This window comes from Rhinopithecus bieti, unplaced genomic scaffold (assembly GCF_001698545.2).
Source record: "Rhinopithecus bieti isolate Rb0 unplaced genomic scaffold, ASM169854v2 scaffold_21649, whole genome shotgun sequence".
Lineage (NCBI taxonomy): Eukaryota > Metazoa > Chordata > Mammalia > Primates > Cercopithecidae > Rhinopithecus > Rhinopithecus bieti.
Window position 1 is genome coordinate 1,810,155 of NW_016811584.1, and position 27,957 is coordinate 1,838,111.

The window sequence follows — 27,957 nt, forward strand, 5'->3', positions numbered from 1 at the left end:
AAGACCAACCTGGCCAATACGGTAAAACCCCTCTCGAGACCATCCTGGCTAACACGGTGAAACCCCATCTCTACTAAAAATACAAAAAACTAGCCGGGCGAGGTGGCGGGCGCCTGTAGTCCCAGCTACTCGGAGGCTGAGGCAGGAGAATCGCATAAACCCGGGAGGCAGAGCTTGCAACGAACCGAGAACCGGCCACTGCACTCCAGCCCGGGCGACAGAGCGAGACTCCGTCTCAAAAAAAAAAAAAAACCCCTCTCTACTAAAACACTAAAATTAGCTGGGCATGGTGGCATGTGCCTGTAATCCCAGCTATTCAGGAGACTGAGGCAGAAGAATCGCTTGAACCTGGGAGGCAGAGGTTGCAACGAACCGAGATCACGCCACTGCACTCCAGCCTGGGCAAGAGTGAGACTCTGTCTCAAAAAAAAAAAAAAAAAGTACTCTGGAGTGCCTGTCTTCCCTCCTTCTCCACTCTCCCACCCCCTGTAAATGATTGCTACATATAACTATGACACTAAGGTGGAAGGAAAAACTGTCATGCTGAACCACAGCTCTCCCAAATTTGTGACATAGATGTACAGATGATGATGACATAGTTACCATCGGAAAAGACATTCCAAATACTTACCCTTAACCCTAAAATGAAAGGAAATTTAACTTCTAAAACAATATCCCAGAAAAGACAAGTGTCATTTTTCAATTCCACTACTTGGCTCAAAGGGCTTCTTTTCTTTTCCTGGTTGTGACATTTCACTGTTTTACTCTCAAAGGAGCAGAAAGCCTGCAGACCAGCATGGGGCCCTGCCTCAGAGGAGGAAGATGTGGGGTTGGGGGCCTGGCCAGTGGCGGACGAGATGTCTGGTAGGGGTCTGGACAATCTGAGTCCATAACCAGTCAATCCTGGGGGGCATCACCATCAGAAGATACCAAGCCACATAAAATACACATAACTCAGAGATAAAAAGGAAGCAGAGGGATAATAAGAGGAAGAGGATAAAGAGAAAGAAAATAAGAAAATGATCTATGTCTAGTACTGTCTGGAAGGAGAGGGACTCAACATTTTTGGAAATCCAGGCTCTTTCTCTAGCCTTTCACTCCAGAGCCTTCAAGGGCTGACATGGGATGGAAGGATTCTTATGTCATCAAGTCTAATACTGCAATTCTACTTTGTCTATTTATTGCTAATAAACTGACACTGCCTTTCATTGATGTTTTATTACACCGAATGAATGAATACAGATCCTCTTTATAGATATGGCTTGATTCTCCTTGGGTACCCCTCCCCCTTCCCCACCACCCACCATGTCCCAACCCCCATCCCTGACCTCTGTCACTGGGGCCCTCCCTCCTCTGCTGCAGAGGTACAGGTAGTTCTCTTTTCATGCCCTTCATTTGCTTATACCTCTTGTTTTATAATTTTCCTAAAGTGAACCAAATTATTTTCCATCTTGAGAGGTTTTTTTTTTTTTTTTTAAAACTTCACAGCATCCATCTGGATAGTGGCTGACGCTTCTGCTGTAATAAAACTGGAATTAAAAAAAAAAATCTAGAGGCTTTCCAGAACTCACTTAGAGGCTTCGCTCTGCCTCCCAAGATCAACCGACTTGCTCTTCATAATCTAAGCAAGGTCTGAGCTATGTTATTTCTTTGAAAATTTATATTAGAGCTTTTCCAAATCCCTGGCACACACTCTCCATTTAAAACTAACTGTGGAGACCAAAGCCTGTTATATAAGCATCCAAGTCTGCAGCCATGGGCCATATTTCTTCAGCTGCCAGATCACATGACTGATAACAAAGCCAAGATAAATGCAATAATTTTTTTAAAAATTTTTTCTAGAAGAAAAAAACCCTGCATATTTGAAAAAATAAAAAGATTAGGGTCATTCCTATCAGAAGCTCTTCTAAGTGGTTATTCCTCAAAATTGAAACAAAAATAAATTTAACTTTAAAACAAGCCACACCTACAGTGGCCACTGTGGGTTGCTTCCTAATGTTGATTTCCCTTTCTCCCTCTTTAAGGAACTTCTGTTGTCCGAAACTATTCACCCCGTTCATCCCCAAGGCAGAGTTTGAGTCAATCTTCATGGCATTTCTCCCGGGACTATTATTGACCCAGGGATGAGCATGTGACCTAATGTACCCAATCACACTAAAGGGAAGAACTTATTTTCTGGGAAAGGGAAACATACCACCCCAGTGGCTATTGGCAGCCATCTTGCAACCATGAGGGACACCAGCCTGAAGAGCATAAAGAGTTTAGGGAGATGGAAAGGACCTGTGTGTTTGGTGATAGTTTAGTAACTGAGTCAATCAGGGATCAACCTAACTCCGTACTTTTTATTCTGTGACATACAAAGCATCTCTAGCTAAGGCTCTGTGAGACAGGATTCCTGTTGCTTTCTCCAAATGGCTATAACACCAAAGAAGGGGAGGGGGGAACCTGGTGCCATTTCCTTTTTCTTTTCTTTAAAAAGTTTATTTGTTCTTTTGTTGTTTTTTAGGAAACAGCCTCTTACTATGTTACCCACACTGGAGTGCACTGGCTATTCACAGGCACAATTGTAGCACACTACAGCCTCAAACTCCTGGGTTCAAGCTACACCCTGTTATGCTTTAGCCTTTGCATAGCTGGGACTACAGGTGCAAGCCACTGCGTCCAGCTCTGGCACCATTTTTCTGACCTACAAATTACATTTTAAAAGGTTTCTTGGTTTAGTGGCTCATGCCTGTAATCGCAGCACTTTGGGAGGCTGAGGTGGCAGATCGCTTGAGCCCAGGAGTTTGAGACCAGCCTAGGCAACATGGTGGAACCTCATCTCTATAAAAAATACAAAAATTAGCCAGGCATGGTGGTGCATGTCTGTAGTCCCAGCTACTCAGGAGGCTGAAGCAGGAGGATCGCTTGAGCCTGGGAGGTGGAGACTGCAGTGAGCCATGTTTGCACCACTGCACTCCAGCCTGGGCAACAGAGCAAGACCCTGTCTCCAAAAAAAAAAAAAAAAAAAGGTTTCTTCTTTCCTTCACTGTTATGGCTGCACTGTCCATTCACTGTATCTACATGCATTTTTATAGCTGAGTACATTTTTCCAGGTTTTGTAGGAATTTTAATGGGTTTAAGCCTAGTGATTAAACATGTATTATTAACTGGCTGCTACCACACAAAGTTGAAGAGAAGCAAACTCAGCTCTGAGGGTACTGAGCCCCTGCCAGTGCCTATAATCAAGATGCTAGAGATTATAACAATTGACAATGGTAGTCCCTGTGTGTGCTTGTGGATTTACCTTCTGGTGAGGGGAGGAAGACACTCAACAGGAACAACAGATGGTTTAGATAGTAACAACTGCCCAGAAAGCACTTGCAGGGAGGGCAGGGCTTGCTTTAAATTGAGTTACCAGGAATGGCCTTTGCAAGGAGGTGACATTGAAAGCTGAGATCAGAACAAGGTGGGAGTCAAATCTGGGGGAAGAAGAAAGGAAAGAATAAACCTCGCATGTTTCAGTACCCTCAATAAATTCTGGTTTATTAGAAGGTGCCAAGAGACGGAGAGGGTGGAGGGAAATGGGGTTGGCAGGTGGGCAGTAGCCTAGACATTTGGGCCCTATAGGCCAAGGAAAGTGGATCTACATTTTATTTTAAGGCAGGGATTCTTACTTGTTTCTGTGTCATGTACTTCCCGGGCAGCCTGCTGAACCCTGTGGACCTCTGCTTGCAAAATGTTTTTAAATGGCGAAGACAAAAACAAACAAACAAAAAATGTAGAATTATGAAAGACCAAGGGTAGGGCTGTGGGGGCAGGGAGATTATGGGAGTGGTTTATCCTGCCAGGGAGGAGTATTTTTATCATGGGCATTGTTTAGAGTTACCAGCTTTTAGTGATCATAGAAGAATAGACTTTAAGTTGATTGTATTATTGTTTTGTTTTGTTTTTTTGAGACGGAGTCTCGCTCTGTCACCCAGGCTGGACTGCAGTAGGCAATCTCAGCTCACTGCAAGCTCCACCTCCCAGGTTCACACCATTCTGCCTCAGCCTCCAGAGTAGCTGGGACTACAGGCGCCCGCCACCACGCCCGGCTAATGTTTTGTATTTTTTTAGTAGAGACAGGGTTTCATCGTGTTAGCCAGGATGGTCTTGATCTCCTGACCTCATGATCCGCCCGCCTCAGCCTCCCAAAGTGCTGGGATTACAGGCGTGAGCCACTGTGCCCGGCCTGTATTACTGTTTTTAAATAATAAAACCATACCACCTTGTTGCCTAAATCCAGGGAAGACTGCACCCACATCCCTCTTGCCACCCCCATGGTACACCTTTTTTTTTTTGGAGACAGGGTCTCACTCTGTCACCCAGGCTGGAGTGCAGTGGTGCGATTTTGGCTCCCTGCAACTTCCACCTCCCAGGCTGAAGCGATTCTCCCATCTCAGCCTCCGAGTAGCTGGGACTACAGGCACAAACCACCACACCGGGCTAATTTTTGTTTAAGTAGAGACAGGGTTTTGCCATGTTGGTCAGGCTGGTCTCGAACACCTGACCTCAAGGGATCCACCCACCTCAGTCTCCCAAAGTGCTGGGGTTACAGGCATGAGCTACCACATCCAAACCCTTTGGTACACTTCTGATTAAGAAAACTCATTACATTGAGCTGGGCACGATGGTTCACACACCTGTAATCCCAGCATTTTGGGAGGCTGAGGTGGGTGGATTGCCTGAGCTCAGGAGTTCCAGACCAGCCTGGTTAACATGGCAAAACACTGTCTCTATTAAAAATGCAAAAATTAGCCAGTCTCATAACCTGGTCTCAAGATAGATAGACAGACAGACAGACAGACAGACAGACAGACAGAAATTAAAATAAATAATTTAATTTAAAATAAAATGTAGTTTGCAACATAAAAAACTAATTTATCAAATGACTTCTTTGTTCATATTTATTTCATTTCATTTTATTTTTTTAGAGACAGAGTCCTACTCTGTCACCCAGGATGGAGTATAGTGGTACAATCATGGCTCACTGCAGCCTCAAATTCCTGGGCTCACGTGATCCTCTGCCTTAGCCTCCTGAGTGGTGTGCTGAGACTACAGGCATGCACAATCATGCCCAGCTGATTTTATAATTTTTTTGTAGAGATGGGGTCTCACTATGTTGCCCAGGCTGGTCTCTAGCTCCTGGCCTCAAGCAGTCCTTCCACCTCAGCCTCCCAAAGTGTGAGCCACTGTGTCTGGCCTGTTTATACTTTAAATAACAGATATGGTGGCAGATCTAACCACTACTGTCATTTTGAATAATCAAATGGGCATACAAAATATTCTGAGATATATGCAACCAGTATAATATGAAGAGAAAATCACAGTGGGTTCTTTTGGTGACAAAGTCACAAGTAACTGCTGATATTGCTGTGGTTTTTTTGTCCCCATTTATAGAAAGGAAATGTAAATCTCAGTTGGAGGTTAGTGAAAATACAGATGTAATTTTTTTTTTCCAATCCAAATTTACGGACCCCATGGAAGCTCCTGGAAGTCACGGGAGAGTTTGACTAAGGAGTGTAATGTAATCCGATTTATGTTTCTAAAAAGATCTGCCTAATGGATGGTGGGGGATGAGGTGATTAAAACGTGCCAAGTTCATTTCCTGCTCAGAAGCTGGCAATGGTCAGCTGGAAGGAAGAGCAACAACAGGGTTTCTTTTGAATCATGCCTATTAAAGAACAGAGAAGACCTGCCTTTATGAGTGGTCTCTGGACCCACAATGAAAAGGCAATGCGGCAGAAATAAAGCACCTCCAGTCCCCTGCTGCAGGGAAAGGAGAGGAGATTCAGGGCCAGGAGAGGCCCCTGTGCAAATCTGCAAAGGCTTAGAGAAAAGAAACCATGTCAGCCTTAGCTTCCTGTAAGACAAGTGTGATGATAATCACCTCTCAGGCTTGTTATGCAGGCAGAGGGGCTGCTGCAGTATGAAGCACCTGTTACCAGTGAGTGGTGGTCAGTGCCAGGGTGGTACCTTCCCTTTTGGTGCCTTCTGCCTGGGACTTTGGCCATTAACTTCAGAGTGGGGTGGGACATGGAGGAGTCTTAGGGGCCATCTCACTTTGAAGAAGTCAAGGGACAGCCTTAGATTGTCTAGAAAGCTTGGGGCTGGAAGGAACTGGAACCCAATCTGTCATCTAGGTTTGGTAGAAAATCAACACAAGCTCCTTAAATGCTCAACATTTAAAACCTAGATTGCCCAGGTGAAAGCATGCAAAAGAAACAGTCTTCCTAGCAGAAAAAGCAAGGAAATTTGAGCCCAGTGGAGGTTTGGGGGCAGTGGCTAAAGCAGAGGCTTCAAAGTTCACTGAGACCCGGATTTTCTCTCTTGATACATTTACAGAAGGGGCTATGGATCTCCCACTTCTTAAATGGAATCTGAGTATAAAATGTACAAGGGCCTGGGGACTGAGGGCTGGGGTCAGAGAGGCCTGGATCTGCTAGGCCCTCAAGAGGCTGCTCAGAGCCTTGCAGGGAGCAAAGAGTAGAGTCTGCCACTGCCAAATCCCAAAGCTCCTGCTGGAAGCATTCCCTCTCCCCACAAAGCTATAGAATGTACCTCAGACTCTTCCTCCTTTCTCTCTTCTAAAAGTGAATGAAGCCTTCTAACCTGTTGGGCTTTTTTTTTTTAACTCTCTCTCTTCCAAATGTCTTCAATCTAATAAGCAGCAGCTCTACTTTCACTGGTGTATACCTATAATAGTTCCCAAATGATCCCCAAAACTTATACACAGCAACAGAGTGCACTAAAAAAATGGGGTTATCTCTGGCCAATCTGATACAAAGGCAAAAACACAGATTCTAATCCACAGCTTAAAATGAAGGAGCAAATGAAAGAGTAAGCCTCTGACCCTCCTCACTCACCCACCTTTTGGGATTTTAAAAGGAATGGTACGGAGGCAAAGGCATGGTGAGGGGAGTGGGAGTGGGGAGCAGGAGCGGAATGCCCTTCTGTAAGTGTGAGAGATGCAACAAAAAACCTTGCAGATGACCTCAGAACCACCCAAGAACCTCTCTACTCCACAAATCCCCCCACTCCAATGCCTACTGGTTCTGCAGAACCCAGGTCTGCTGAACAGCCAACACCAAAACACTTTAAGAGGATGGGGAAATACTCTTTCCCTGAATCCCTGCTCTTGTTCCAATGGCTAAACAAAAAGCTTTTATCAGGATTATTTCACTGGGCAACGTGGCACAAAGAAAGCAGTCCATTTGCAGTCTGAAGGTCAACAGGGCCGCTCTTGTTTCAGTGTGTTGCTTCTCTATGAGGCTAAGGCTGAATCTGGGCCCCCCTCCCCTGGGAGCCCCATGCCAATGTGCATTCCCTTAAAGTCTCACACAGGATGAGGCTGCTGCAGGCAGCTGACTGAGACTGACCAGCAAATTACACCTCTTGCCTTCCCCTTGACCCTGCCATTAGATTTTTTATTTTTTTAAGGTCAATGAAAATGCTATCAACACTCCTCCATTGGAAAATGTTTGTGGTTGCAGCTGAGCATGCCTGTTACAACTGCTGACAAAGGATTCCCAACTCACAGGACACAAGAGTCAAATGCACCCCCTTAGCAAAACCTCCCCTAGCTTTTTCCACTTCATTTAGGCTGTGTACCCTGGGCTGATTCATTAGAATTCTTACATTCACTCCTACTCATTTGAAGAGTTTGGTTTTGTTTTTCTAGTGACTCACATCTGGTGTGCTTTAAAAAGGCAACCTAATTAAAGAACAGTCTTGTTTGCCATAAATGAAATCTAAGTGTATACAGTGGTGCCCCCCTAACCACGTCTTCTAATATCCAAGGAGTCAGAGAGAAGGACTTGAAGAAAGATGTTGTGTGAGTAAATCCAGATACCGATCTCCTATTATTAAACCAACACATTTACCTTTTTTTTTTTTTTTGAGACAGAGTCTCACTCTGTTGCCCAGTCTGGAGTGCAGTGGAGCGATCTCGGCTCACTGTAACCTCCGTCTCCCATGTTCAAGCAGTTCTCATGCCTCAGCCTTCCGAGTAGTTGGGATTATAGGTGTGTGCCACCACACCCAGATAATTTTTTTTTTTTTTTGAGACATTGTCTTATTGTGTCACCCAGGCTGGAGTGTACTGGCACAATCTTGGCTCACTGCAACCTCTGCCTCCCAGGTTCAAGCGATCCTCTCACCTCAGCCTCGCGAGGAGCTGGGATTACAGGTGTGTGCCACCATGCCTGGCTAATTTTCATATTTTTAGTATAGACAGGGTTTTGCCATGTTGGCCAGGCTGGTCTTGAACTCCAGACCTCAAGCAATCCACCTACCTTGGCCTCCCAAAGCATTGGGATTACAGGTGTGAGCCACCACACCTGGCCATATTTGTACTATTTAGTAGAGATAGGGTTTCTTCATGTTGGCCAGGCTGGTCTTGAACTCCTGGCCTCAAGTGATCCACCCACCTCAGCCTCCCAAAGTGCTGGGATTACAGGTGTGAACCACCGTGCCTGGCCCACATTTACCTTTTAGTCATCTGCCTAAAAAACCGATAGTACCCAAAACATCATGAACCTAGGGAATTTGGCGCTGGAAAGGACACAATTCATCTATATTATTTTATATTTGTGGAAACTGAGGCCCAGAGAGGTGAAGCAATACATACAAGGTCTGATAGCTATACAAAGACAGAAGGTAAAATAAAACCTATATCCTCTAACCCATGCCAAGAAGGGAAACATTTACTAAGTGCCCACTCAAGACCAGACAGTAAAGATACAAAACTATATACGTCTCTCAAACTTGTCTGCCCTACAGACAGCTAAGCCAGGACACCACCATCTCTCATCAGGAGACTAAGGCAGCCTTCTACTCATCATCCACATCTACCCTTGGTTTCATAATCAACCAGAGGAATGAAAGCACAAATGACACCCTTGCCTAACACATCCCCTCCCTAGTGACTCCATACTGTTCTTAGTATAAAGATGCAAATCTTGAGCATAGCCTTTGAGGCTATGCATGGTCTGGTTCCTGTCAACTACTCCAGTCTCACCATCTCCCACCTACCAGCTGCATTTGCCTTCAAAGCAGCATGTTCCATCCTGCCACAGGGCCCTTACACATGGTCACAGCTCTTTCATTCAGCTCTTTAACCTAGTTAACACCTTTCCTTCTTTCAGCTTTCACTTCCCCAGAAAAGGCTTCCTTGGCCTTTCATGACTAGGTCAAGGTCCCTGGTTAAATGCCCTAACAGCAACGTGTCTCTCTTGCCTTCAAAGCTGTTGTTTTCATTTGTTATTATATTCTTGTTACTGTGATTATTAACATCTGCCCCCATAATTGTACTGTAAGTCACCAGAACCTTGCCTGGTTTGCTCACCATGTTATTCTCTTACCACCAATTAACACAGTGTGACTATAGGAGATGCTCAGTTAATGTGAATATCAATAAAAGAATGAGGAAAGAATAAAAGAATACATGTAAGGTCCTTGAGGACCTTACAGTCTAGAAATGTCTTCCAAGTCACCTGTAAATCAGGAAGCTATTCAATGATCAATGCCACTTAACATAGACCTTCCTCAGAGAGAGTGTCTTGATATTCCTCTCTTCAATCATTATATTACATGTAATAAAATTTCAAAGTTTACTCAGCAAAATGTCATCCTTTTGTCAAGAACATGAGACCTTCAGTCAAACATAAGCCCCCAAACTAAACAAAGCCTCCAAGGTCCCAAAGGCAATTTTGTTCTTTACTGTGGTTTCTTGGGAGCCCATTAATCATTCCCTTTATTATATAAAACACAGCAATAACCCTCCCTTCATACCATCCCTATTTTCAGACACATTCTTCATGAGTTGCCAGAAGCTGGTTCACTCCTCATTTCAGGCACTCCTCCACTTCCCTGTGGGGATGGCGAGCACATGGCAGGCCTATTTCCACAACCTGACAATAATTTAAATGAAATCACAGCCTCAATTTCTGGTTGTATTAGAGAGGGAACATTATCAAGGCACATAGCAAAACTTAAACAGCAACCTAGAAGAGAACACACTACCTCAGTGCACGGATTGGTTAGAAAGGAGAATGATTCCACTACAGCAGACACAGCAGAGCAAAGCAAAATACAGCAGATTGTCAACAGCTATGAGAAATACACATCAGAAACTTGTTTATAATGAAACCTCTTTTTCTATGTGAAGGCAAAACCACATGAAGTATCAAATGTAAAGGAAGATAATTTATAATTTTTTAAAGCCATGTCTTTTCAGTTACACATAATATTCAAATTTGTGAAAACTCACTGTATCCAAACCATGTTAAAAAAGATGTTTTTAAAAGGTTTTTCTCTCCTCCATGGAAGTTAGTAAATTACTGTGGCTTTAATGACATTTAGGCAGGTGGTTAGTGAGGTATGATCTGTGAGCTTAGACATTGTTATGAACAGATTATTTGTGTCCCCCTGAAATTCATATGTTGAAATTCTACCGTTAATGTAATGGTATTAGGAGGCGGGGCTCTTGGGAAGTGTGTAGGTCATGAGAATGGCACACTCTACAACCCAGAAGAGGGCCCTCACCAGAGCTAGAACCCTGATCTCACACTTCCAGCCTTCAAAACTGTGAGAAATCAATTTCTGTTGTTTATAAGCCACCCAGGCTATAGTATTTTGTTATAGCAGCCCAAAGTAAGACAGACATCCTGTTCAAAGTGCAGTCACCTCTGTTAACCGTAGGTGAATCATTTGCCTTTTGGGTTATCTGCAAATTAAAAAAAGAAAGAAAGAAAGAAAGAAAGAAAGAAAGAAAGAAAGAAAGAAAGAAAGAAAGAAAGAAAGAAAGAAAGAAAGAAAGAAAGAAAGAAAGAAAGAAATTAGCCAAGTGTGGTGGCCTGCACCTGTGGTCCCAGCTACTCAGAAGGCTGAAAGGCAGGACGATCACTTGAGCCCAGAAGGTCAAGGCTGCAGTGAGCTGTGATCATGCCATTATACTCCAGCCTGGATGGCAGAGTGAGATCCTGTTTCAAAACACAAAACAAAACAAAACAAAACAAACCCCACCTTTCTTTATTAGCATGATTAAGTTGAGTAGATCGTCAGGTCCATTTTAGGTCCATTCAGCACCTCCTGTTTAGTTTTCCCTGTCTTGGAAGCTTACAATCAATAAAAGGTATTTTCAACCAAAACCTTATTTACCTTTTCCAAGTAAAATAAGCTAAACACACAGGGCAAAAAGGAGACTAAAGATGGTGGGCTAGTATGACCAGTGCCCTGTGTCACATTCCTAGGGGAGGCTGCTCCACTTACCCTGGAGGGAAAGCAGGGAAGCATTCCACCTTGTCCAGCAGGGAGAACCTGGCACATTCCTAGCTCCAACAATGCTGGGTCTCCTCGAAGTGGCTCCTGTATTTTTTCACAATATTGAGAATGCTGAAGCGGCAAGGCTTACTCATATTTCAATGTAACAGCCAGAACATATTCTGGGTGAGATATAAAAGATGTACTGGTACTCTGCCATTTCTGTATCATCTAGAATACACTCCTTTCCACAAGCTTGGATAAACAAGCAATGTATGCTGACTGATAACTCCTTACAAGATCTTTCATTCTGTAACCACATGGTGGGCACAGGCATAGTGTTGTGCACTCAATAAACACCCGTTAAGTGGAAAGGAATTGAGACGTAAAAGTGGGATGTTTTTCATTTTAACAGAAAATTTCCATTCCTATCATGATCCTGAGAGATCTTTCCATACCAACTGAGTTAAATGTGAAAGCACTGGTGTTAACAATTCCACATCCATATGAGATCATGTGTACATTTCACATTCCTTCTATCCTCTTGTCTTAAGCCTGACTTATTTATTAGCTCATAAGAGCCTAGCATTATTTTCACCTATCTTGCTTTGCATATCACAAGGTCTCTTCAGGTAGACCTTGATTTTGCCTTTTGTTTTACTTGTTTTCTTTAAAAATGAGGGAAGGCAAATATGTATATAGAGGAAGACATGTTCTTAAAATGTTGCCAAGATAAATCCAGTTCATGTTTACAGTAACCTTCCAAAGACAGCATGTAACATATGAACAACCAAGTGGCCACTCAATCATTTATCCAACAAATGTTTATTGGACACACAACGCCAGATACTGTCCCAGATGTTGATAATATGGCAAAAACAACAAAATAAACATTATATTCTACTTTGAAGAGAAAAATATAATAAATTTTTAAAGTACATATTATGACAGGTGATGATAAAGGCTATGAAGAAAAAATAAAGTCAGATAAGAAGAGAGGGGAGTGCCATGAGGAATTAAAATGCTTTTTTTTTTTGAGACAAGGTCTTGCCCTGTCACCCAGGCTGGAGTGCAGTGGAGAACTCATGGCTCACTGCAGCCTTAACCTCCTGGGCTCAAGTGGTCCTCCTGCTTCAGCCTCCCAAGTAGCTAGGACCACAGGCACACCACCATGCCCGGATAATTTTCATATTTTTCATAGAGACAGGGTTTCGCTGTGTTGCCCAGGTTGGTCTTGAGTTCCTGGGCTCAAGCAATCCTCCTGCCTCAGCCTCCCAAAGTGCTGGGATTACAAGTGTAAGCTACCATGCCTGGTCTGGAAATGCTATTTCACAGAGCGGGACAGAGGAATTCTAAGAACATTTGAGCAGAGAACTGAAGGAAAACGAGGAAGACCAGGTTGGAAGGCCCGAGACATCCAGCCACTGTGGAGATGAAGACGGCATGACCATCTGGAGGAGGTGATAATGGCTTGAATCTGACTCTATTTATCAAACCATCACCCCATTGATCACATCTGCTTGGATATGAATGAAACTTTACAGAATAAAATCAATAGCAGAGGCATTTTCTTAAATACTACTAATAACAATTTACAGAAGTGGCTCATTTAAAACAACCTCGTTCTCCCTAAAATGGAACAATACCCCACAACCACTCCACGTGAACAAAATGAAAGGTTCTCTCTAGATGTAAAAAATCCTAGCGATGTTTCTTTGAAACTCAATGCTTCTAGAGCTTAATGCCTAACTGTAAGGAGAGCACAGATGCAAAGCCCACCACAAAGTATAATTTCTCAAGGTTGGTTTTTACATAAAATAGAGTGAAGCACCTTCCTGACTGAACCTTTGAGTTAACCAGCTAAAAGCAAATACGTTAATTTCAAGGATATTCTTTTTTTCTCTCTCTTTTTTTTTTTCGAGACAGAGTCTCACTCTGTCGCCCAGGCTGGAGTGCAGTGTGGTGCGATCTCGGCTCACTGCAGCCTCCACCCGCCAGGTTCAAGCAAGTCTCCTGCCTCAGTCTCCCAAGTAGCTGGGATTACAGGCGCCTGCCACCATACCCGGCTAATTTTTGTATTTTTAGTAGTAATGGGGTTTCACCATGTTGGCCAGGCTGGTCTCGAACTCCTGGCCTCAGGTGATCTGCCTGCCTCAGCCACCCAAAGTGCTGGGATTACACTGCGCCCGGCCAATTTCGAGGATATTCTAAGAGAGAAAAATATTACCAGAAAAGAATCTATAGTAAAATTTCTTTCAAAACTAACCAAGAGTCAAAATTGATCCCTTAGAGAAAGGAGAAAAACAACCATGGGTACAGCTTAGATGTGCCTTCTCTGTGCTTGGTTAACTTGTTTCAGAAGCAAGAGTGCAACCCCCGCTTGTCTGCAGATGAATGAGTCTTAAGTTTAGCTTCTTTCAGTGGCCCATGTATGACGTATGGCAGAGCTCGGTAAATGCCAGTTGATTGAATTAGTGGATGCACTGAGTGAATGCACTAAAGAATGAACAAATTAACTCATTAATTCTAAAATAATACATATTTTCTTCAATGGAATTTATATAGAGCTGGCCAGCAAAACCATCCCTTTCCTCTGCCAAATAAAGACAAAGACTCTTTAGATTTATTGATTTTAGTGCTGAGTAGAGGATTCCAGTTTTGGAAATTGATATTTTGAGGTACGTGAGGAGTTAAAAAAAAAAAAAGTTCCATTTACAGTATTATAAGGGGAAAAGGTCAGTCTGTTGGGAACAAACCCATTCAGGTTTCCCTGCAGGATTGCTAAGGAGTTAATCCAAACCTGGCATTGTGACCACTGAAGATAAGCCCATGATTTGTTTTCAAACGTTTCACCTTCAATACCAGTCATGAATGTTATGCTTATAGAGAAACCACCTGCTCATACTGAGTCAGTTCTCTCCATAAAATGATCAGCACATAGCAGGGTAAGTTAAACAGCAGGGTAGAGGAAGACACACAAACCACGAGAATTCTCCTGGTTACTTCATTCTTTTAACATTTCTCTGAAGTTACCCAAGAATTTCAGTGTCCGTCAAGTAATGTAAAATTCTATGCATGGTAAGATCAAGGGCAAAAGTCAGCATATCTCCTCTTCACAGAGAACAGGTATCAGATACAATTGAGAAAAGTAAGAAAAACAGAAAAACAGCTTCTGCCATTGAAACCAGGAATATATAACTAGATCAAAGATGAGGCTTCATATAATTACTTAAGTCATTTAGGGGTAAACTCAATTAGCTGGGCATGGAAGTCCAGATGAAACTTCCTAACCAATATTATTTACATAATTTTCAGATGGACAGACCCAGGCTACAGCCTAGAAAAAAATCAGAAACAAAAGTATTATTTTCTAGTAACTTCTTACTGCAAAAATCTCATCAAAATAGTATTAATGATAAACTGAAAACATTTTAAGACAGTTGAAAGGTAAACCTTGTCAATATAACATTCTTTAAATTCACAACTACAATTTATATATATATATATTTAATTATGGATGACATAGAAGGAATATACTTCTGGATATATAAGTTTAAGAGTTGCAAACACTGTTATTTAAATGAAGTGTACCTTACTACTTGCTCTGGGGTGTAGAGACAGTCATTGTTTGTTATTGGGAAGTATTGGACACAACAAAAATGTTTCTCAATGGAGAACTGCATTAAAAATAAACTATACCCATCTGTTTTATGCAATAATAAGCAGCAGTTTCAAAGAATAAGATAGAGCTTACACTAAATTAATGGATAAACAAACTGTGGGACATCTATACAATAAAATATTTTTCAGTGATAAAAAAGTAGTGAATTACCAAGTCGTGAAAAGATATGGAAAAACCATAAATGCATATTACTAAGTGAAAGAAGCCAATCTGAAAAGGCTATATACTGTATGCTTCCAACTATATGGAATTCTGAAAAAGGCAAAACTATGGAGAGAGTAAAGAGATCAGTGCCAGAGGTTAGTGAGGAAGGGGAGATGAATAGGTGGAACAGAGGATTTTCAAAGTCGTGAAAGTATTCTGTATGAAACCATAATGGCGGATATATGTCATTACAATTTTGCACAAACCCATGGAATGAACAAAACCACGAGTGGACTCTAATGGAAACTATGAACTTTGGTTGAAAGATGATGTCTCAATGGAAGTTCATCAATTGTGAAAAATGTACAACTCTGATGGAAACTGTTGAAACGAGAAGACTATGTATATATCGATTTGGGGGCATATGGGAATGCTCTGTACTTTCTGCCTAATTTTGCTGTGAACCTAAAACTGCTCAGAAGAAAAGTGAAGTCTACCCTATATAGAAGAAAACTTAAAGATAAGGCATTCCTCCTTTTGCTTTCTGAGGATGCCCTATTCTGTAACTGAATAGCTTTCAATATACTATCTCTTCTCACAGCCATAAATAAATGAATAAAATCTATTTAAGAGGGGAAAAAAAGCAAGTTGAAAATTAAAATAGAAACAATGACAACATGTCCTCAAAAAGCCATCACAAACTAATTTTTACATATCTATTTATCTATCTATCTAACTCTATCTAAATATCAGGAAGGAGACAGTAAACTGATTAATATACCTGAGGAGGTAAGTGGGACTGGGGCATGGTGGAGCCACTGTTAGCTCTCTATCTGCTGTTTGATTTTTAAATGATAAGACTGTATACAGTGTTACTTGTATAATTAAAATAAAATCGTTTTCTCTTTAAAATATTCACTTTATATTTTATGCTAAAGAATTTGACAGTAAATTAAAGATATCAAGACATTTTACCCCTAAACACTTCCATATTCATCTCTAAAAAATAAAACATCTTTCTATCCCCAAATTATTTTTTCAACAGTAGAAGCAGCAGAAAAGATTTTCTACTAAAATACTGAGGTGGCTCAAGTTATCTATTTCAAAAAGCAATGTGTATATGGGCAGATGAAGCATAAAAAATTAAAACTAAAACAAAACAAACATTTAAAAAAGCAATGTGAAGGACCAGTAAGCTAAACTGTTCTCAAGGAAAAATCTAAACACCAAGTGCTGAGAACTGATTTCATGACTATTACATGGTCTTCCTAAAAACAACTTATATAATGTTTTACATTTTTATCTTTACTAACACTAACAATCTCATATACCAACAGGTCAAAATCTATTATACTTGTATTTTTTGCAGTCATTTGTATTACAAATGTAATGTAATAGAAAAGCTTATCATAACAGATTGTCTTAAGCAGAGATTCATAATCTAGAATTCTTACACCCTCAAGGGTTCACTGAATAAAATTCAGGGCATCTTCAAGCTTGGATGGAAAAATGAGATACATCTTTATTTTCACCAATGATTGAAATTTAGTATTTCTTTCCAGTATGAATGGCGACTACACATCACAGAAGCATTCTCAGACCTATGACTGTCAACATAGAAATCACTGTATTTTCAAATGACAGTGTAGTTGGTGTAGGTATTTCAAAATATCATTTATTCTTATTATTATCATATCACTGAAGGTGTATTAGTTATTAGACTTGTTGCCAGATGTTAATGCATTAAGAAGCACATGCTCTAACCACAAATTTGTTTTTAAACATTTTCATAACTGTATTTCAACATAACTGGTTTGCTGTAACCTTGTGAATTTTGCTTTGGGCATATATAAACAGTCTTTGTGAGGAAAGGGGTATTCACAGGTTTTGCAAAATACCAAAGCTCAGGAATCCCTAGAACTTAATCTCCTCATCCCCACAATTCCATTCTCCCAATCTAAGGACTATCCACAATACAGTGTATGCTCTTCCATACTTCTTCCTTTATATAGATAAATGCATATAAACATATAGGAGCATAACATATATAGCATGTGTTCTGTAACTGCATTTTACACTTATATTCTCAATGCATTTACAAGTCTATATAATTTGGATATTCATGCTGTTTCCAGTTTTGGCTATCATAAACAATGCTGTAAAAAAAATCCTTATGTACCTCTTTTCATATACTTTTTTTTTTTTTTTTTTTTTTTTTTTAAGATGGAGTCTCGCTATGTCGCCAGGCTGGAGTGCAGTGGCATGGTCTCGGCTCACTGCAATCTCCCACTCCCTGGTTTAAGCGATTCTCCTGCCTCAGCCTCCCGAGTATCTGGGATTGCAGGCATGCACCCCCACACCCAGCTAATTTTTGTATTTTTAGTACAGACGAGGTTTCACCATGTTGGCCAGGCTGGTCTTGAACTCCTGACCTTGTAGTCCACCCACCTCAGCCTCCCAAAGTGCTGGGATTACAGGCATAAGCCACTGTGCCTGACCTCATATACTGCTTTTTAAAATTACATGATCAATTCTATTTATGGAATACTTGTACTAATAACAAAGACCCCTGAACTTAACAATAAAGTTGATTTTGTATAACAAAATCAATAGCAACAATAGTTTGTTTTTGTTTTGTTTTGTTTTGTTTTTTGTGCTCATGATAGGCCAGGTACTAAGTACTTTACATAAATTAACTTTTTATTTTATTTTATTTGTTTGTTTTTAAATAAAGACAGGATATTGCTCCGACACCTAGGCTGCAGTGCAGTGGCATGATCTTAGCTCACTGCAATCTCTGCCTCCTGGGCTCAGGTGATCCTCCCACCTCAGCCTCCCAAGTAGCTAGGACTACAGGTGCATGCCACCACACTCAGCTAAGTTTTAAATTTATTATTTTTTTAAAACATCAAACAAGTTTTACTTTTGTGCTATGTGTTTTTTTGTTTTATTTTGTTTTTTAAGTTCAGGAGTACATGTGCTGGTTTGTTACATAGGTAAACATATGTCATGGGGGTTTGTTATACAGATTATTTCATCACCCAAATATTAAGCCTAGTACCCATTAGTTATTTTTCCTGATCCTCTCCCTCCTCCCTTCTCCCACCCTCCACTCTCTGAGAGCCCAAGTGTATGTTGTTCCCCTCTATGTGTCCATGTGTTCTCATTATTTAGCTCCCACTTATAAGTGAGAACATACAGTATTTGGTTTTCTGTTCCTGCGTTAGTTTGCCAAAGATAATGGCTCCATCCATGTCCCTACAAAGGATATGATCTCATTCTTTTTTAATGGCTATATAAATTTTTTTGTAGAGAAGAGGTCTCACTATATTGCCCTGGCTGTTCTTGAACTCCTGGGCTCAAGCAATCCTCCAGCCTCAGCCTTCCAAAGTGTTGGGATTATAGGTGTGAGCCACCTCACCTGGCACGAATTAACTCATTTTTATCCTTACAACTTTAAGGCAGGGCATTGTTACAGTTTCAGTTTTACAGGTGAGGAAACTGAGGTACAGAATGATGTTCACTCTCTAACCTCCTGAAGTTTGTAATTCTGGTGATAAATTCCAACAAACAGGTGTTCTGGGGCACAAGCACCCTCACTTAACAAGGGCCCCATCAAGGTCACTTTGAGGGGGAATGAGAAAAGGTGAATACACTGACTTATACTTTGTTATATCATCCACATCTGAGAGTGTGTCCTGAAGCTCCTTGGAATTTCTTTGTCACTGTGCTTTTCAAGAAGTGAGTCAAAGATAAAAGATCACAGCAACTATCATCTACCACCTAATCTATTAGGCCAAAGGCAAGATGCAATGTGTCTATGTGAACACTCAAAGCACAAGTAAATTTGCCATCAGAGGTGGCAGCATCAGAACAACCATTGGACCAAACATAGGGTGTCTGCTAAGCCCAAACGGTTTCACAGACAGCAAGAATAGACTATAAATTCAAACAAACAAAGAAAAATGCCAACAAGTTAAATATAAGCATGTGCTAATGAAGACCCAATCTCAGCTAGATGCCTGGTCTCCTTGGTGATAAGAGCATTATTAACCTCTCCCACATAATTCATCAAGGCCCCATGCTGGCCAGGGCAACGCTAATCTCCCCAGTTAGCAAGTTCCAGAACAGACCAAGAGAAACAAAACCACAGAAATGGTATCTTTTTAAATTATCTGGACTCTGCTGAGCAGAGATAAAATAAATCTCGCAGCTATTCCGTGCCTGGTTTAACATATCCTGGCAATGAAACACCATTTAGCTTAACTGAGACAGGAAAGCTTTTTTTCCCCTCTTCTATATCAATGCTTGTGCTTTGGGCATGCACACGACAGCATAAATAACTGGAGTCCACAGTTAATGGAAATTTGGGGATGCCTGTCATAAACCTCAAAGCAACTTTGTCAATAAGACCAGCTAAAAGCACTAAACATCATCCAGCACTGAAAGCCAGGGAGCCAAAAGCTTTCTTCTCCTCTCCTGTCCTGGAGGTGGTGTGGGGAGGCTATGGAATCAAACCATCCTGGGCTTAAATTTACAAATGGCTAGAGTAGCATGGCTGTGAGAGACTCATTAGATACATAGTGACAAGAGCAGCTACTGTTGATTTAGTGCTTACTATGTGATGGGCACTGCGCTATTATACATTTTATTATTTAATCCTCATGTTACTGTGACTTTGAACCAATTGTTTATCTCTCTGACTCTCAGTTATCTCATCTGCAAAAAGGGTATGATACATTCCATTGTCACAGGACCATACCACTGTGAGAATTTAATGAGGTATTTGAAAAGCACAGAGCATATGAATACTTAATTCATATTAGCATGCTATAGTATGCTATTTACTAATATAATAGCTATAATTAGCACTGTGATTGGGAGGACAGGCCTGAGACTCAGATCCAAAAGCTATGGTATTTGCTAGCTGTAAGGCCTCAGGCAAGTTTATAACTTCTATCCACTCCGTTTGCCTCATCTCTAAAGGGATAACATGAGGATTAAATAATAAAATGTATAATAGCGCAGTGCCCATCACATAGTAAGCACTAAATCAACAGTAGCTGCTCTTGTCACTATGTATCTAATGAGTCTCTCACAGCCATGCTACGTAAGAAAGGACTCTAGCCATTTGGTCCCTTCCTCCCTGAAATTCTGATTAATATTAATCCCAGGAAAACCATGCTAGTAAGAATAATACTGAGCATTTCAGAATACCCATATAAGTAACTCAATCTGAGACTCATTCATTCATTCATGCATTCACCCATCCCAGACATATTTATGGAGCATCTATGATGGACACTATGTATTTGCTTTGAGGGAATTCACAAGCTATTGGTGAACTTATAAACAGCTCACTTCTATACCATGTACTACAAAAAAAATCAGGAATAGCCTTTTGTACACCCGAGTGAATGAAGTCCAAAAGACTTCCTGGCATCACACATCTGAGAAAAATATGTTCATCTCATCTTCTGCCTTAAATTTTTAAAATTCTATCCCAACCCTCCTTTTTTTTGAAATGCTACTGACTTTTTAACATTTATCTGTCCCTTTCTTTCAATTATTCATACAACAGAAGAAACTTCAAGCATACCTTCATTCAGTGTTTATTCAGCACCTGCTATGGGCAAGGCCCTGTGCCAAGTGTTAGGGATGTAACAAGAGTAGAACACAGCCCTCCCTGTGAAGGGCTCACAGCCTGCCTCTGAAGGTGAAATGGAAGCAGGCATCACAATGCTGGGTGATAAAGACTAGGACGGGGACACAAGCTTGTGAGCGTGGGGTAGTGGTGGTAGGGAATGGCTGCAGGGAGAGGTACAAAGGAATCCTACAAAGTCTAGGAGCCTCTTAGAGGAGAGCTAGATAAGAAGGGTAAGGGAGCACGAGCCAGGTGAAATGCGGGGAGAAGAAGGAACAGCAGGCATTCCACACACGGGAGAATAGCATGTGCAGAGGCCCAGGGACAAGATGGAGCATGACGAGTTTGAGAAACTGAAAGAAACCCAGCATGGTTGGCCTGCATGTGTAAAAGGTGGAAGGGAGTGGTTCAGGAGGTAGGCAGGCGCCAGATGGTGCAAGGCTTTGGAAGCACAGTCTGGGAACTTGGAGGTAGCATGACATCTTGGAAAGATGCCCCTGGCTGATGCTTAGAGGGCAGACTACAAAGAGGCAGGGAGGCCAGTGAGGAGGCCGCAGAGATGCTGAATACTGCTTGACCTCAATGAGGGTCTTGCAGTCATGTTAGTGAGCTCCAGAAGAGCCTCCTCCACTGTTGGCAGACCATAGCTCAGCTCTTCCTCAACTACTCCCCTTAGGAAGAGAGGGAAGGGGTGAGATGCAAACATTCGCCATGTGGATTTCTGTGTAGATTTCTCAAGAGGGACAGAAGAATCCCAATACAAGGATCTCAAAAGCACTGAGAGCTGTGAGCACATTCTTCCCAAGTATTCCTTGCCAGGAGCTTAAACAGGGCTCATCTTGATGGTTGCAAATCAGCAAAATAAAAATGCAGGAAGAATGTGAACTCCAATCCTATCTCACCCCAAGTGATGGTCCAGCCACGTGCTCCCATGGGAAAGCTCCAACAGCATAGAAAAGATGCCCCACCACCAGCTCCATCCCCACCAGCTCCATCCCCACCAGTCAAGAAAGGAGTGTGGGCCCTGTCAGGGGCTCTCCTAAAGGGTGGCAGGATGGGTGGAGGGGGGAAGCAAATGTCCCACCTCAAGTCACAGTCTTAGCAAGGGACTGGCCATGTAGTGGGAAGAGAGAAGGACCAGGGAAAGCTGAAAACAATCTCCCACGCCTGTGAGATTCCACACAAGATACTCAACAGCTCAAAACTTCATTTGCACTTCACTGCCAGAAGCAGAGGATAAACCTGTTCACAGATTGTAAAAATATTCATACTCTTTTAGCCAGGAATTTCATATCTCAAACTTTATCCTACTGATAAAAGAGATTGCACAAACATGTTCCTGGATGCCCATTAGCATTACCTATAATAGTGAAAAGTTGGAACTTATCTAAATACCCAGTAAAGGGTCGGTGGAATAGATTTAAATGAACCCATTTGATAAAGTACTCTATTGTTATTAAAATAATATTCTTACAGAATATTTCATAATATGATGACATGTTCTTAATATAGTATGTGAAAAATTCATGAATAAATTAATTTGTACTATAACCCTTTTCTTTTCTTTTTTCTTTTTTTTTTCTTTTTTTTGAGATAGGGTCTTACTCTGTCACCCAGCCTGAAGTACAGCAGCACATTAACAGCTCACTGCAGCAACCTCCCAGTCTCAATCGATCCTCCCACTTCAGCTTCCCAAGTAGCGGGGACTACAGGCATGCATCACCATACCTGGCTAATTTCTAATTTTTTTGTAGAAACAGGGTCTCCCTGTGTCGCCCAGACTGGTCTTGAACTTCTGAGCTCAAGTGATCCTCTCACCTCAGTCTCCCAAAGTGCTGGGATTATAGGCCTACTGTGTGTGCCTGCCCGATCTCAATTTTTAAAAACTATGTATGCTTATATAAATTTTAAAAGCATATACATATGTTATTTAGGGATACATGTCCATAGCAAATTTATGGACATGCAAAGCAGAAACAAACATCAAACTCCACAAAGCAAAGGTTTTGCAAGGGTCTTTGGCATCACTGTTAAAGGCGTATTTCTTCAGTTGCATTGGTAGCTACGTGGGGTTTTCTATTATCTTTATACCATTTGTATGTCTGAAATATTTCATAATGAAAAAAATATAAAGGTTTGTATGTAATGACAGGAAGGAAATTCATCAAAATGTAGCTATGGCTTTGAGGTGGGATTGTCAAACTATTGTTCACATTTTCCAGTTTTTCTAGAGAACATATATTCCTTTTTATTTTTATATTACTTTATCATTGGAGGCTATTTTTATTTCCATCCAGAGCTCATTTGTTTTATGAGAAAGAATGTGTGGTGCTGAGCTGTGCTCTGCAGCAGGAGCTCTGGCACCAAGGGCCTTTCCTGTGGTGACATGAGCTACATCGTCTCTAGCCCATTAGAATTTAAACTAGAAAAGTGCTGTGGGGGAGGCAAGCTCCCTGAAACCATCCTACTCATATCCTCTGACGTGAGAGGAGATTCGTAGGTGGCTGCTGGGAGCCTTCTCCACTCGGCAGATTGCTCTCAAAAGTGTACGTTGCTTTTTATTTTCCCTCAGAAATAATTTGTGTTCTAACCCACCAGGAAGTTGGGGGCCCAGTCAGGGGATTGGGTGAGGCGGTGAGGCGGTGGGAAAAAATAGTGACCGATTATATCATCAACTAACATTGACTCTTCAGTCAGAATTCATTTTTCACCAAGTGCTGGGAGTGGAGAGTCAGAAAACAATTATTTGGAGATACGTCACCCATCACCGAGCTTTAAGACCCTTCCAGTTTCCTCTGTAACAGAAATCCTTAACATGGGGTCTTGACTGGGATCCATGAATCCCCTGAAATCACACATCAATCTTGTAAAATTTCCTGTGCTATCACCAGATTCCCAAAAGAGTAAGTGATGCATCCCTCCAAACAATCGAGGATCCCTGTTCTGTGAGAATAACGTCAGTCATCCTGAAGGGTGTCTGAGTGATGATAACATCAAACATTCTACAGGGCCACGGAACCAGGCTGCACAGTAAAAGGTGAGTGGCCGGCGGGCAAGCAAGCACAGTTTCATCTGTATTTACGGTCACGCTCCATCTTTCTCATTATCGCCCGAGTTCCGCCTCCTGTCAGATCAGCGGAGGAGACTTTAGATTCTCATAGGAGCACACACCCTATTGTGAACTACGCATGCAAGGGATCTAGGTTTTGGTCCCTTATGAGATTCTAATGCCTGATGATCTGTCACTACCTCTTGTTACTCCCAGATGGGACTGTGTAGTTGCAGGAAAGCAAGCTCAGGGCTCCCACTGATTCTACATTATGATGAGTTATGTAACTATTTCATTATGTATTACAATGTAATAATAATAGAAATAAAGTACACAATAAATGTAAAGTGCGTGAATCATCCTGAAACCATCCCCTACCCCACCCGGTCAGTGGAAAACTGTCTTCCATGAAACTGGCCCCTGGTGTCAAAAAGGTTGGGGACTGCTGCTATAGGGCACTTACTTTTACTCAAAGGGGATTTAGTCTATCTTAATATTTCTCAACTTTAAGTCCTAGAGATATTTCTTTAGAAGAGGTATACATTAGGCGAGTTCACTCTTTTGTTTTGTTTTTTAACCCATTAACAGTATTTATCAAGAATCTACTGTGTATCTAGCATTGAGCTGGGACTCAATGAAAACTTGACTATGATCCCCAAAGACCTGTTCCCTCATCTAGCAATTTCTTGTTCAAAGCACATATCTGGCAAATGTCTTACGACTTATTAAATGGAATAAAAATTGAAAGTTACTCATATTACTTTCCCAAACCCTCGCATCCTCTGGTATGAGTCATCCAATGGGACCCACCTTTTTTTTTTTTTTTTTGAAGATACTTTCCACTACACATAGAAACAGTCCGAAAAAAATTCTTCAGTAATACTGCCAGTTAGCTCAGGGATAGTGACTCTATTGGATATCATCATTTAAATGCATAAAGATAAAGTTCCTTTGAGTAGCCTGCAGAGGCCATTTACTTATTAGAGCAATTAATTTATTGGATTCAGATATTCATTTCACCATTGTTGCCTTAATGGCAAAACATCTTCTCCTGTGTGGCTCTATCTACCATTTAATTCCATTCAACTCATCTCTCCAGAGTGCCTACTGGGAGAAAGTTACTTAAATTTAGTCACAGTCCCTCCATGGCCACATCTGGATCTGTCACACCCTCTATCATCTCTATATGACTCTAATGGTCAGTGGAATCTGCAAAACAGCAGTTTTCATGTTCCTACAACAGTTTCTAGAATTCTTCCAACTTCTGCAATAAATGGAGGAAACTCAGCCCTGTTTGCCAAGATTCAGGAAAAATGCCAGGTAAATCAGAAATGAGTCTGTCTAGAGTTGAGTCCCTAAGCATAGGGATCGGCCATGGTGGTGGTAATGGAGTAGATTCATCTTCTATACAAGTCTCTTTACTGTGACAAAACATAATATATGAGAAAAAGAAAAAAGAAAACATCATCCGTAGCTGCACAAGGAGAAAAGAAGCCAAATTATCCACAGGCTTGTGACCTTGATGGGAAGTCAAGGCTATTGATGACAATCAAGACAAAAATCAAATCATAATTCATAGTTGTAAACAGTCCTTTAATACAATGTTAGTGGTTCTTCGATAGAAAGCATCTAGAGACATGCTTTCCTGAAAAATGGGTATCAATAATATACTTGGGGAAAAATGTAAGACAAGGCATAATCTTAGAAGTGACCTGGATTGAAGTCTTGCCTGAGTCATTACACCTCGAGGGCTTCCACTTCTTTATTTGCAAAGTGAAGGGACTGGAATACATACATGGTGGCTAAGGGCTCTGTAAATTCTGACAGTCTTTAAATTCTGAAAATCTTTAAATTCTAAAAGTAAACTTCCACAAAATTAAAAAGATTCAAAGACACAAAAAAATCTTGCTGCTGCTAAGAGAAATTCCATAGACTTCACTTGTCAATAACAAAATATTCAATGAGTAAAGTAAAACCCAGAGGAACATCATCTTTTTGTTCTGTTCACCATGGCAACCTAGTAAACTGGCCCAACTCCGTCAATCTGAGGGTCTAAAGACTGGAACAAACAAACACCATATGGTAAAATAGATGCTGAAGTACATTAATTAGTGCCAGTTCAAGCTCACTCCATCATGGCTGCTTGTACCACAGAAAACTCTGCAGTAATTAAAAATAGCTTAAGAAACATTGTTCACACTGGTAAATAATGTTATCAGTTGAGTACCTGACAATCCATATCTAATGAGTTTCCTTTTCACAATGGTTTTAGAAGGCCTGATCCCAAACCTTTTTTCTTTTTATTTCTTTAACAAATGAAGAAACAGAGGTTCAGAGAAAGGAAATGACTCATCCAAGGTACACTGTTAATTATAGGTAGAGTCAGAACCATGACTCAGTTCTTTATTCCCAGCTTGGAAGGCTTCTCATCTCATAAGAGTAGCTTTCATGGTCTCCATAGAGGAGAGCGAGCAGGGCCTAATGTTAGATGGATCCACAGAGCACAGTGGTTAAACCACAGGGACATGCAGATGATGAGTTGACAAGGGGAGCCCAGGGAGGGCCTGAATTCCTACTCCACCTCCCAGGCCCTGGATAATGAGGGCATCAGAGGCCAAGGTAGGCTTCCCAATTGCACCAGTGGGGAGACAAGGTGGCCACACAAAGAAAGCTATGAAATTAAGCATCCAAGGACATGTTCTGAAACAAAGCCAAGGAAGCTTTTCCACCTTGATCATCACCAACAGTCAACTACCAAGACACTTGAGCATCTTCTACAAACTTCTGATTAAAAAAAAAACACAATGAGGCAAATATTTAGTGGGTGCCCAGTATGTACAGGTAATGTGTTTAGTATTCTCACTTTTATTGTTTTATTTGACCCCCTCCCAAATTTTGTCAGGTTAAGTCTTTTCATCCCTATTTTCCAGACGAGGAAACAGGTAAGGAAAGGTGTCACACAGATGGTAAGTATAGAATCTGGACTCAAACTAAGATCTGCTGATCCAAAGCCACTCACTCCACTATGCTGCTGGAGTCTTCTTCTGGCCTTTGGCCCATCCGGCTGCCTGAGCTGGGCCAAGCCACTAACTGCCCTCCAAAGGGGTACAAACATCTCTTCCATCTTCTGGAACCAGCCTCTAAAAGAGCACACTCGTATTTATCTAGATTCTACCCAAATGTACTGAGTTCACAGTTCATTTTATGAGAGAAAAGACATAGGCAATAAACAACTTAGCCTGGAAGTTTAAGTTGGCCACACAGTTTTCTCCAGTGAAATAAAATGTTTTTCACTTAAAAAAAATTTTCCCCCAGGTCACAACTTCCATAGTCAGATCCTGGAAGCCCACTTCAAGCACACAGCATATTATTAACAAATAATCTTCAGAGAAGAGAGATGCTCTCGGCGCCAGTGGGGGTAGAAAGGACTGTACTTACACTTATGTCGAGACTGCAAAGGCTAACAGCATCTTCATCTTGGGTGCTCTGTTTCCGTTTTCGCTGCAAAACAAATGAAAAAACAAAGTTCAAAAGTAAGTAGGGGTTATGGCTTTGATTAAGGCAAGAAAAAAGCAATCAAATAGCACATGCAATCCTTATCATTTCCACCATGTTACCCAAAACTTGTAACCAAACTATGTAAATGAACACTTCTTTTTTCTTTTTTGGAGATAGAGTCTCTGTCGCATAGGCTGGAGTGCAGTGGTGTGATCTTGGCTCACTGCAACCTCTGCCTCCTGGCTTCAAGTGATTCTCCTGCCTCAGCCTCCTGAGTAGCTGGAATTACAGGCACATGCCACCACACCTGGCTAATTTTTGTATTTTAGTAGAGACAGGGTTTCACCATGTTGGTCAGGCTGGTCTTGAACTCCTGACCTCGTGATCCACCCGCCTCGGCCTCCCAAAGTGCTAGGATTACAGGCGTGAACCACCGCGCCCAGCCTGTAAATGAACCCTTCTAAGATAGCCTAAGAAGTTATGAGAAACTATTAAGCTCTAGGATAATTGGTTTGTGTTACTATTTTTATGTGTGCTGTTATAGTTTGTTTCTCTTTGAGTTTCATTTTTTTCTAAATGTCTCCATATATCAAGGCGCAGAAATTTAGATACAAAGTTCAGATTATGACTAACTGGGAAGAGGAGATTAGATTGGAA

The 27,957-nt window shown here is 41.3% G+C and overlaps 1 protein-coding gene across 6 annotated transcripts in view; it reads right to left on the minus strand.

Moving 5' to 3' along the window:
• Positions 1 to 27,957, minus strand: part of ARHGEF3 (Rho guanine nucleotide exchange factor 3) — a 348,389-nt gene that overhangs the window by 137,323 nt on the left and 183,109 nt on the right. For all 6 annotated transcript variants that reach the window (XM_017894189.1, XM_017894195.1, XM_017894194.1 and 3 more), the window contains one exon: positions 27,241 to 27,303. In XM_017894189.1, coding sequence (XP_017749678.1) covers positions 27,241 to 27,303 — 63 coding nt within the window. The remainder of the gene's footprint in view (positions 1 to 27,240; positions 27,304 to 27,957) is intronic.